Here is an 11979-nt window from a genome sequence, read left to right on the forward strand (position 1 = left end):
GAAATATGTCTGTGTATGTTTGTTTGCATATGTATGTGTGTATAAAATGATAAACATGTATTTTCTAACCTCTGTAGAAATTAGGTATTCATGAGCATTGAGATATGGCATTCATGAAACATTTTGCTAAGGAGTATTTCTGTATAACCACTGAATGGATAAAACCAGTTTATTCAAACAAAGTTCTGGCATTTCCTAATCTGACTTTTCTTATAAGATGACTTCATTGTCTAAGTGTTTAAGCAGGCTTACAGAAACATTGGTGCACAGGTTGCATCTGTGTATTATAATTACCGTGGGGCTACGGTTCTAAGGACAAAAATAAGGCACATATGAATTACATCTCCAGTTATTCGACAATATTGCTCTTTGGTTGAAATGTTTTAGCCATGCATCTTCTTGCTACCTCCAGTAGAATCACTCTTCTGGGTTAAAATAACTGCCTAAGCTGATGAAACAATCTCAACCTTATTCTTGAAGGTCTGTATGACTGAACTGCCCACTCACCTGCATCTCTTCCTCCTATCATGAGTAACTTTGAATGGTAGACATTCCAAATATATTTACAGAACAGAGAGCCTGAAAACGTTAGTCTTTACCACCTACTATCTGGAAGCACTGCAGGCCAGCTGACCCACAGTGGTAGGGTGAGCCAAGTGTGACAGCACAACTGGCTGTGACTGGTGCCTTCCCTGGCAAAGGCAGAGCCCCAGTGTGCCAAATGGAGGTGAGCAGGGCAGGCTCTGTGACAGAAACCAGGATGAGCCACAGTGAGCACAGACAGGTGCATTGGGATCAGGCAAGGTTGACGTCAAACCTGCAAATCAAATCAGTATGAGGAACAGCAAAGCTGGGCCATTGCTGCAGCCATAGCTCAAGGAAGGCCTGAGGGACTTGAGCCTAAACACAGCTCTTGATTAAAGAGGGGGAGCTTCTATAATCCTTCACACAGCTCTTCTTACAACACAACTTCAGAGCAGCCTGGCTCAAATTTACACAGCTGCACTGAGGGAGAAGTTTGCAGAGTTGTTGGTGCACAAGGAGCTGTGTCGTTATCAGACTGTTCTTATGAACTCCTGTTCCATTGTCCTCCAATAACAGACTCCTCTGTGGGGAAAAGAAAGTTTTACTGGTCCTCACTTTTGGTTTTTCAGCTTGTATAAAAACTGGTGTTTCCCTAGGACAGAAGTAGTACATGTTTTTCTGCTATATAAAGAATAAAATGAGAGTAGAAATGTAGGAACATTGTGTGTGGGATAATGTCTGAGGAGTGAGATAGGAGGCATTTGGAGTGTGTGTGATGGGGAGGCATTCCTCAGGAACAGAGTGATATAGCTGAAGTTACTGTGGTGAGTGGAGGTATGGAGACATGAAACACAAATCTTCAGAACAGGAATTGTTCATTTTGCTGCTAGCACAATAATAAAACTTGTCATCATACGGGAGTTGCCAAGGTCTGGTGATAAGAGAATTTGCACTGGATGTTATTATTAGCTTTGTCACAACAGCTCTGAAATCTTTTTTAAATGACGAAGTCATTTATTTTCCTTTTGCATTGCCCTGTCTCTTCTACACAATCTGGCCATTCTACATGCTCTCGAAGTGGACTATTTGAGCTGAATCCAGGTCTAATACATTAAATGTCTGAAGATGATATATTAAACTTGTGGAAGCTAAATTGACTATCATCACTTTGAAAACAAAGGACCTCCAAAGCTATTTCAGGTTTTGTGGGTTTTAGTGTTGTCTGAAGATGCTTATTTCTTTCTATAACGTGTAAAGAGCCTAGGTGACTAGTTCCTCCATCTTGAAATTTAGGAGTGAAGTTTCTAGTTTGAGGTAATTTTATTTTTTTGACAGTACAGTGTTGTCACAGTAGGCTCTGATTTTTACCTGTGGCATTTAAGGGCTATTTTTGTGAAGATTAGTTATCCACACCCTTACCCCTTCCTTTTTAAGGGAAAGAAATTATGTAAATGTAGAACATAAGCAGTCCTCACCTGTAGATGTCAGACTTGGTGATGGGACACTGAAGATACTTGCATGACTTAATGTTCCTGCTTTGTCTTTCTCCTTTGGATAAACTGTGCACTAATGAAACAGACATTTTTCTTAGATCTCTGGATGAGGGTATTTTGGATGGTGACACAAGCATTCTTCTATGTACTGTCACCTTCCAATTTTCGCAGTATGTATATTTTTTGGGTAAAGGATGTCATGAATTGTAGTGATTTGAACTGCATTTAATCCAGAGGCAGATCATCCCAACAGCTGGGGTACGTAGGTATGGCTGCATTGTTTCCAGGGGCACTTCAGCCTTGGGAGTTAAGCTGTGTGTGTGTAGCTCATAGTCCAAGCTAAAAACATAGGCCTGACATGATTTAGTTGTGGCAGCCTGAGTTCTCTTTGCTGTGTTACTGCAGGGAGCAGTGAAGAGTCTTAGTAGAAACAAGTATTTGCATCTTCGTGTGGGAATGGCCTAGTTCTGTCATGGCTAATAATGAGCTAATATGTAGTGCATGATTCAAATGGTATAGCAAAACCCAGGAGGTTCTGCAGGAGACCAGGCTTTGTGTTCTTTTTCTGTGAGCAGTTATTAGATCAGGGAGGCACCAAACCTGACCTGGCGTCTCATGAACAAATACTCAAGAAGCACTAGGGAGCTGAGGGCTGGGACATTTTGGTGGCTGCATAAGCGTCATGGCAAGTTCAGCCAACAGTTAATCAGGTTGGTTCAGTACTGATGATATTTGGTTGGTTTATTTCCATGCAGAACCATTTATGTGTCTACATCTTAACATCTAAGACATCCAGATTTCCAAGTTCTATATTTTTGAGGCTTTTTTTTCCATTTTTTCAGTATATGCTAGCTTCACATTTCCTGTGTATTCCATTCCTCCTAGTCATTTTGATGCCAGCTGAGGAATTAATTTAGCATGTTGAAATATCTGCAATTGATTTAGTATCTGGGCTGAGTGTCTTGTTAGCAAGAAACACAGATGTACGTATGTACCAAGAGCTGCAAAATACCTGGATTTTTTCCTACATTTTCAAGCCCCATGGGTTTATCTTTTATAATTGATTGCTAGAGAATGCTGTGATGCTGGAACTATTAATTCTAGTTTTGGAAAATTCCTGTTGAGGTGACTTTTTTGGTTGTTGTTTAGGTTTTTTGGCTTGTTTGTATTAGAAACCATCAAGTTTTTTGAAGTGTAACAGTTTGGTTAATTTATAGTAGTGCTGTGAGTTATTTGGATTAGTAATTGAAAGAAAAGTGTAGCTGTCAAATGAGTTATTGTCAAATGTGCTGGAAGGTGAATATTATTAAAGCAGGTGGAAAAACAGATAAAATTGAGAGAGAACATCAGTATAAGAGCACAGAAGGCTGCCTTCATCTCCTTGCCTTCTTTGGTTCTTTTCTGCTTTTCAATGTTATCTTTTAAGTGTAGTAAAAGCTGGAAGGTAATTTACCATAGAATGGTTTGGGTTAGAAGGGGCCTTAAAGATCATCCAGTTCCAATGCCCCTGCCAGGGACATCTCCTACTAAACCACATTGCTCACAGCCCCACCCAGCCTAGCCTTGAGCACTTGCCGGGATGGGGTATCCACAGCTTCCCTGGGGAACCTGTTCCAGTGCCTCACCACCTTCACAGTGAAAAATGTTCTTCCTAATATCTGATCTAAATCTGCACTCTTTCAGTTTGAAGCCTTGTCCTGTGCTTACATGTGCTTGTAAAAAGTCCCTCTCCACCTTTCTTGCAGGGTCCCTTCATGTGTTGGAAGGCAGCAATTAAATCACTCTGAAGCCTGCTCTTTTCCAGGCTGAACAAACACAATTCTCTCAGCTTTTCCCTGGATGGAGAGGTGCTCCATACCACTCCTCATCTTGGTGGCCTCTTCTGGACCTGCAGCAAGGTCTATGGTTTTTTTGTGCTGAGGACCCCAGAGCTGGATGCAGCTAAAACATAGTGCCCTGCTTTGAAATCACAGAATAATTTTGATTCTGTAGTTTAGCCTCCTGCTCAACTAAGTAAAACTAGATAATGTTTCTCAGGACCTGGTCTGGTTCACTTGTTGACTGTTCCAAGTGTGAAGATACCCCAGACTTTTTGAGCAACATGTTTCAGTGGATAATCATCTCCATATGGTGTTTTTATTTTTCCTTTTATCTATCTAGGGTTTACTGTTTTGCCTCTTGTGTATGTTGCCTCTAACCTGTCACTTCTAAGAAGATTCTTGCTTCATCATTTTTCTATCCTGCAGTTAAGTGGTTGAAGACAGCAATGGGATCTCCTCTTTGCTGCCTTCCTTTAGGGTTAACAAAACACATTCTTTGTAATCCTGGATTTGTTCCAATATGACAGCATCCTTCTTGTATTGAGGAGCCCAAATTGAGAATGATACTCTCTATGTAGGCGAAGAAATGCAACATAAAGAGGAGGAATCACTTCCTCTGCCTGCCTTGCTACAGCCCAGCACACAGTTGGCTGTCTCTGCTGCAGAGGCACTGGCTGATAACATCTTCCACTTGTTGCCAGCCAGGACTCTGCAGATTCTGCTTTCTCTCTGCTGCTTTCTAGCCAGTCAGTCCCAGCCTGTAGTGTCTCCTGTGGCTGTTCTCTTCCACATACAGGACTTTGCACTTGTCTTTGAAATTCATGGGTTCTCAGTTTCCAATTTCTCCAGCCTCTTGAGGGCTTCTGAAAGGCAGCCTGGCATCCAGAATGTGCACTGTCCCCAACCTCTCCACAGCCAGTTGTGGCCTGCTGAGAGTCTGTTCTGTTCTTTTCTGTTCTACCAAAGATGCTCAACAGGATTGATTCCAGTATCAGTCCCTGAGGACCCCCACTAGTACTTGGTTTCCTGTTGGACTTTGTACAGCTAATCCATTTTCAGAACATTTTCCACCCATCTCATCAGTCACATTCATCAGGAATCAGTCCATATTTTTCAGACTGAGTACAAGGATGCATAACCTGGCAATGTGCATTGTTTGTTTTGTGGGAAAAATTCTGTTTTGTGACAAAAAGCTCTACATGCTTAATTTAAATCCATTTTTGATGATGGATGTTAGATTTCAGATTTTTTGAGATCTTACCCTTACAACTTGGTGGTAGGAATCATGTATTTTGTTATCCTTGGAACTGTGTTCAGGGGAAAATATTTCAGACAAAGAACTTAGTACTTACTGGAATTCTCTTTCTATAGATTTTTTTCTGTTTTATCTAAGAGCTTGTGGTCACTTACAAAGGATTACCAAAGCATTAAAGCAAATTGAAAGTGATTTATTGAAACAGCAACACCCTTAGAATTGTTTGCAGTACCATAGAATAATTCAAAAAATATTTGCCAGCATGTCACAGTATGCTGTAACACTTCTTTAAGGTTCTGGAAATTGCAAAACCATCCTGTCAAAGATAGGTATTAAATCATGAGAATAGGGCCCTCTCTTCCTACTGATGTAGGATTTTTCTGACAAGTATACTTGTCTCTTAATGAGTACAGTGTAACAAATGTCAACTTCTTTTTGTTGAGAGGTTAACATTTTGCAACTGAATATAATATCTTCCTGTTGGGAACTATGTAAATATTTGAAGTTTGGTTTTTTCCTAGTCTGTTACTTTTAGTTTTATGCTGTTCCTGTGAATGTGGGAGGTGGTTACAGGATATGTACTGAAAGTCCATAATTTCTGGGTTTACACTCAAAGAATTTACTCTAGTGAGATTGTAGCACTGGCTCTCTGGCATGAAACACTTAATTTGAATGCCAGACAGTTGAATTTTTTATCTTGAATATTTTTCTTTTTATCTTTAATATTTTTTATTTAATATTAATTGCAAACTTTTATAGGTAGTGCTGTTAGTGCATAGCTCAGCTTAAATGCATAAATGCACCAATTTACATGTAAAAAAGAAAAAAACCCCTTTTTTTGTTTTTTAAATAATAAACCAGAAATGAAACACTTTTTCAAATCCTCAGATGTTAGGAAATGCCAGAATTTATGCCCAAGATGAAATTCCATTAGGGTTTGGCAGTTGGAAATGAGAATCAGTGTCCTTTTCACTCACAGTATCACACTTAAAAACAAATTCCATATTACATCCTAATGCCTTTCCTGTGTAAAGACCCTACACGTTTGTTGTAATTTCTACTGCAGTTTTGTATTATGCAATATGATGTAGGAGAATGCTCTACCATTGACTTCTACTTTCCTTTCCTACCTCTCTCCAGGTGCAACACTAGAAGTAACCCAGGTCTGGAAGACCATGTTCTGGATTCTCCACAGCTGGAAAGTCATAAGTAAGTTTGATAGTGGCTTAGGATCTGGAACTTTTTTACTGCATGTTGTGCTGACCTTGATGTTGCCTCCTAATGTCATTTGGTTTTTGCATTTTGCAGTCCTTGGTCAGCAGCATCACCAGCCAGCTCTCCTGTGATAGCACCTGTCATGTTCTCAGCTATTATAGAGGAAGAGCTCCAGCAAGAAGCTGCTCTTATTAGGAGCAGAGAAAAACCTTTGGCATTGATCCAGGTAAAGTGCTAAGTTACTGCTGCTCTAAAGTAACATGAGCTTCCAGTGGCTCTTCAGAGATCAGTTATTAGTATTAATTATTAGTACATGTCATTTACATAATGATATTAAATAGTTTAATAATAATATCACACTGCTGTTTGATAAGGTAGGTCTCTATTAAAGTCAAAGTGACTGAGTCCATGATAAATGCATTTGCAGCATCAGAGAATGGTTGAGTTTGGAAGGAACCTCTGGAAATTGTCTAATCCAAACCCCTGCTCAGAGTAGGGTCAGTTTAGAGCAGGTTTCTCAGAGCCAGTCAGTGTCTGAGTATCTGCAAGGATGAAGACTAATGGCATATCTAGAAAACCTGTTCCAGGGATCACTCTCACACCAAAAAAGATTTTTAAATACAATTTTTCAGTCTGTGCCCATTGCCTCTTCTCCTGTCTTTGGGTACCACTGAGAAGCACATGGGTCAGTTGTCTTTATTCTCTCCTAGCAGGTTGCCTCGGTTTGAAAGACCTAGTCTGCTAGGGAAGGCAGGAGGCTCTCTTGGAATAAAAAATGTAAACCCCCTCCCTCCAGATTATTATAATTTTGAAATTAAGGGGCTCTCAGGCAAAGATATGGGGGTAGGAACAACAGTTCTTTACTGGTATGTATAATAAAGCGGACAAACAACAGCTCTGGCGTTAACACCAAACAGAACAGGACCCAGTGACGCCTTCTCGGGCCGTCGGTGCAGTTCCGGGCACGGCCGGCAGGGGCGCTGCTGCTCCCGGCGGACGGGCCGGGCCGGGGGTTCCCCCTGTGGCGCGGGCAGCGCGAGGTGATGGTGGCTCGGCCCAGGCGGGAAGGGATGGGAGAGAGAGGCTTCGCTTCACAAACCCCTGGCGGGCAGCTGGGCCCCGTGCCCAGCAGGACTTACAAAAACAGCGCGCTGGGCCGGCAGGAATGAGCAGAAATCCCGGGGTGGTAGCAAGGTGTATCAGAAGCTCCAGAGGTGTGGCTGGAACTGCAGGATGTCAGCAGGCAGGAGGTGCGGGGCCGCAGTGCAGCGAAGGCTCAGCGCAGTGCCGAAGAAACAACGGGGATGGGATGGCGGCAGTCCAGCTCGCAGCAGGGCAGAGAGGGGTGAGCCCAAGATCCCGGGCACCCGAGCAGACAGGGATAGGTCTCTCGTTTAGTGAGGCAGATGTTAATGAGGTCTCAGTCCAACTGCTGCTCCTACGAGTAAAGGCTCACCCACACAAAGGACGAGGCAGTACAGGACTGGGCTCCAGCAGTGACAGTGAATCCCCCTTGCAGCAAGGAGCAGCCTGCCTGTCCTCCACCAAAACCCAGAGTGAGAGCCCTAGCAGCTCTCCACTCTCCAGCCCCAGTCGTTCTGCCTGTCCAAATCTCCAGGTAATGCTTCCCCCCCCCCCACCACCATCTTGAGTTTGGCCACTCTTGTTTTTCTCAAGTACCCGTAAGTACCAAGTAGTTAGTTTCCTAGCAACTCAAGGCAAAAATTCCATAAGTACAAAAGAAAGAAACCCAACCCCCAATACAGGTATTTATACACTTTGGTAAGATCATCCTAAACCTGCTTTTATCCAGGCTAAACAAGTGCAGTGTGTTCAGCATCTCCTCAGTATCAGATGTGCTGGGCTCTTAGGTATTTTTATACCATGTCACTGGACTATTCATTATATCCATGTTTCTCATGTACTGGAAGGTCAAGAAATAGACCCAGCACTGCAAGTGTGTCTCACCAGTGCTGAGTTAGAGGACAAGTGTCATCTATCTCATTTTTCTGGCAGTGCTGTCCCTCATAGAGTACAGGAGGCTGTCACCCTTCTTTGCCACATGAGTGCACTGCTGGCTAAAAGGCTATATTGTCCACCAGGACCCCAGCTCCTTTTATGATAGGCCACTTTCCAGCTTGTCAACTCCCAGTGTATACTGGTCTGGGGTTTTATTTCCCAGGAGCTTTGTGTTTTCCTTTCTTGAACTTCATGAGAGCCCATTTTTCCAGCATTGTCTGGTTCTCTCTGAGCGGCAGTACAACCATCTGGTATATCAGCCCCTCCCTTCCAGTTCTACACTGCTCCTAACTTGGCTGAGGGTACACTGTGTCTCTTCCTGTGGGAAATTGATGAAGATGTTAAACAGTACTGACCCTAGTCTGGTGCCTCCAGCTGGACTTTGTGCCACTGGTCACAACCCTTTGAGATCACCAGTTCAGCCAGTTTTCAGTCTGTCTCACATTGCATTTTTAGATCTGTTCTTAAGCTTGTCCACTTAAACTCTTAGTTAATACTTAAGCTGTACCACTTCCCTGGGGATCACCTAGCAGTCACTCAGATCCTCTTGCCCTTCCTGAAGGTAGGAATGACATTTGATTCCTTCTGCTTCTCAGGAATCAACCCTTGTTGCAACAGTTTTTCAAAGGTGTTTTTTGAGAGTGGTCTTGTAGTCATTTTGGCTGGCTCTGATCTCCAGGGCCTGCCATTGCTGGAGGCTGATCTTTACACTTAAGACCAAGATGAAGGTGCCCAGCCTTTTCCATGTCTTTTTCCTTCAGTAGTGGATCCATGTTGTCTTTTTTTGCTGCTGTAGAGGCTGTTTTGTTGCCTTTCATGTTTCTTACCAAATTCTACCACAGATGTGTTTTGACTTTTTTATTTATTTTCCTGTGTGGTCACACAGTGTCTGTGTTTTCCTTCTGTGTCACTTTTCTCTGCTTCCACATCTTGTATGCTTTTTGTTTAAGCTTTGTTAGGAGCTCTTTTTTTTTTTTTTGTCTGTGCAGTCCTCCTGCCATTCTTACTTGGCTAGGAAGAGGACCACTGCCATGGTCTGTTCTTGAGCTCAGTGGAGGTGATCTTTAAAATCAACCAGCTATCCTGGACCTTTCTTCTTTCTGGGGCCAAATTTCATTAATTTCTCCAAGCAGATGCCTTCATAGTCTTCTTCTGAGAAGTCCCAAGTTGTTTTCTATTTCTCGTGTTCCCAACTTTCAGGATCCTGAACTCCAGCATCTCATTGTCATTGCAGCCAAGGCTGCCCTCAACTTTCACATCCCTGACCAGTCATTTTTTTTTTAATATCTGTCAGAATGTCTCCCTTGATCATCTGTGTTAAGAATTTTTTACCAGTAGGGAGATGTCTTAGAGTGTTTGTGTCCAGCTCTCTTGCCTTTCCAGCAGATACCAAGGTGCCTCAAGTTTCCCATGAGGAGCAGGGCCTGAAAACATGAGGTTTCTTCAAGTTGTTTGAAGAATGCATCATCTACTAGTCCTTCCTGATTAGGTCGTCTGATGCATTCAGGACCAGTAAAACCAGTTCATAACCATGCCCGTGGTGTAAACGTAGACCTCACACTGACATACATGCTCTTTTTTTCCTTCCAGATTGAGGAGTGTGCTATTCAAGACTTATTAGTCCACTACGAAGCTTTTGACAACCCTGAAGAATTTGTGACCGTTGAAAGGGCTCCACAGGGACCTATAGCAGCACCTATGTGGAACAAGCACTAATTCGTACTTTTCACAGTCCTCCCTTCCACAGTTCTCACAGTTGTATGTGCACTTTTGAAATTGTAATTCTTCTTACAAGTAAAACAGGACTGGAAAAATAAAAATCATGTAATTTTTAACATCAGCATTAAAACACTGCCCGTAATCACTAGGTATTTGTTAGAGAGAATGAAATAATATGTTCACGGTCTTCTTTACCCACAGTATCTATTGTATATATGTTTTGAGAGCATTTCTTTAATGACACATACAATTAGTAATGTTACATGAGGCTGTAGATTGGGAATGTATTTGCTAATCTTAAATTGTAAGGGTTTTTTGTTAAATTAACAGGTGAAAAGCAAGTGTTTATTTTGTGATTAAATGTGGAACTGAATGTGCAGAATTAAACACCTTAAAAGTTTGGGGGGTGGTGTGTCCTTCAAACCTTTCTTGCAAATTTGGAATATTGGGAAAAAGTTTGTGCTTGAACTTCCTGTAGAAGTACAGTTTGCAGTTTTTCTTAAGTTCCTTGTGCAAGTCCTGGTTCTGTGGTTGCTGTTGCCAGCACGTTTCCCTGTTGTGCCCCAGGCTGTGCCTCGTGCCCGGCCATTGCCTCTGCTCAGCTCAGCTGGGCATGTTTGTCACTGCTGTGAGTGAGCCCAGCCTTGGAACAGCCTGCTCTGTCTTGGAGTAAATCACACAGCTCAAGAGAAAATGGTGCCACTTAATCAGCCCATCTATAGTTTACTCTGCTAAATGTGGTACAGTTTTAGAACTGCTGTGTTTGGGGACGATTCACTTGAAGTGCTGAAGAAATAAAAGATCTGTGTATATGTTGTTAAAGCTATAAGGGCGAGTACTTGACTGGGAAATTTGCAAACATTTTAGCTGCAAAGATTATCATAGATGGCTTTCAATATTGTGTTCCAAAGTTCTCTCTGCCTGGTTGAAACAAATTTATAGATATATTAAAAAAAAAAAAAAAAAAAAAAAAAAAAGAAAAAAGGTAGCCTTATCTGCAATATTTTGTCTAGTTTTTCTTGTTTGTATAGGTGTGTTTGAACTTGTACTTCTAAGTAATGTCAGTACTCATGAACTCTGGAAAACTGGAATGGAGAGATCTACAGAAAATGAATGTAAAGAATTGATCACTGTGTGATAAAAAAATCTTGAAAAAAGTGATGTAGATATGTCTTATTGATTTCAGGTCAAGCTACACCAAAAAAATCCCCCCACAAAAATTGTAAAAAACCACAATAAACCATAAAATCTTGATTTATATGAAGTTAATATACTTTTATGTGCTGTCTATATATAATCAATGATTTAGGTAACTGGAGTAATTAATAAGTATTCCTTTTCTGTTGGAAATAAGAACTGTGGACATTTTAAAGCGAAACAGGGAAGGAAAGATGTAGGTTTTAATTCTGCTTTAAATTTTTCTGGTAATTCATTCACTAAACTGATGATAATACTTGCATTAAGGGCTTTATTTTATTGGGACCTGCTGAAACTGTCTGGTTTAAAAGAAAGCTTCTATGTAATGTGAGAAATAACTATAGAAGCAGCAGGCCTTTCCAGGTGGGAACCTAATTTGTTATCAAATGTAAAGTTATTGTAAATTTGCTAATTTGCCTTTTATTTCCAAGATATGCTATTGAAAATCTCATTCTTCTGAAATTTTAAGAGGATTGATGTTTCCACCATGCCAAGGAGCTTGACTGCTTTCAAGTTGTGATTTTATTGTTACTGTTTAGGTATCATCACTGGTTATATGTAATATTCATAAACAAAAATGAGCAATGATAAGTGTACCACTCCTCTGGAGTTGAGAACACTAAACTGCTGTGGTAGAACAGCTTTAATAAGGCTAAAATGTGTCACAGAAACCTGGCATCATTCATTATCCCCAACTGCAGTAACTTCTTAAAAAATAGAGGGGTAAGTAAAACTT

At 41.3% G+C, this 11979-nt stretch overlaps 1 protein-coding gene across 2 annotated transcripts in view; it reads left to right on the forward strand.

Moving 5' to 3' along the window:
* The window catches only part of IBTK (inhibitor of Bruton tyrosine kinase), a 55626-nt gene extending 44316 nt beyond the window's left edge, over positions 1–11310 (forward strand). For both annotated transcript variants that reach the window (XM_015622460.3, XM_015622461.2), the window contains 3 exons: positions 6234–6302; positions 6402–6534; positions 9918–11310. In XM_015622460.3, coding sequence (XP_015477946.1) covers positions 6234–6302; positions 6402–6534; positions 9918–10043 — 328 coding nt within the window. In that variant the 3' untranslated portion in view covers positions 10044–11310. The remainder of the gene's footprint in view (positions 1–6233; positions 6303–6401; positions 6535–9917) is intronic.
* The last annotated feature ends 669 nt before the right edge of the window (positions 11311–11979 follow it).

This window comes from Parus major, chromosome 3 (assembly GCF_001522545.3).
Source record: "Parus major isolate Abel chromosome 3, Parus_major1.1, whole genome shotgun sequence".
Classification (NCBI taxonomy): domain Eukaryota; kingdom Metazoa; phylum Chordata; class Aves; order Passeriformes; family Paridae; genus Parus; species Parus major.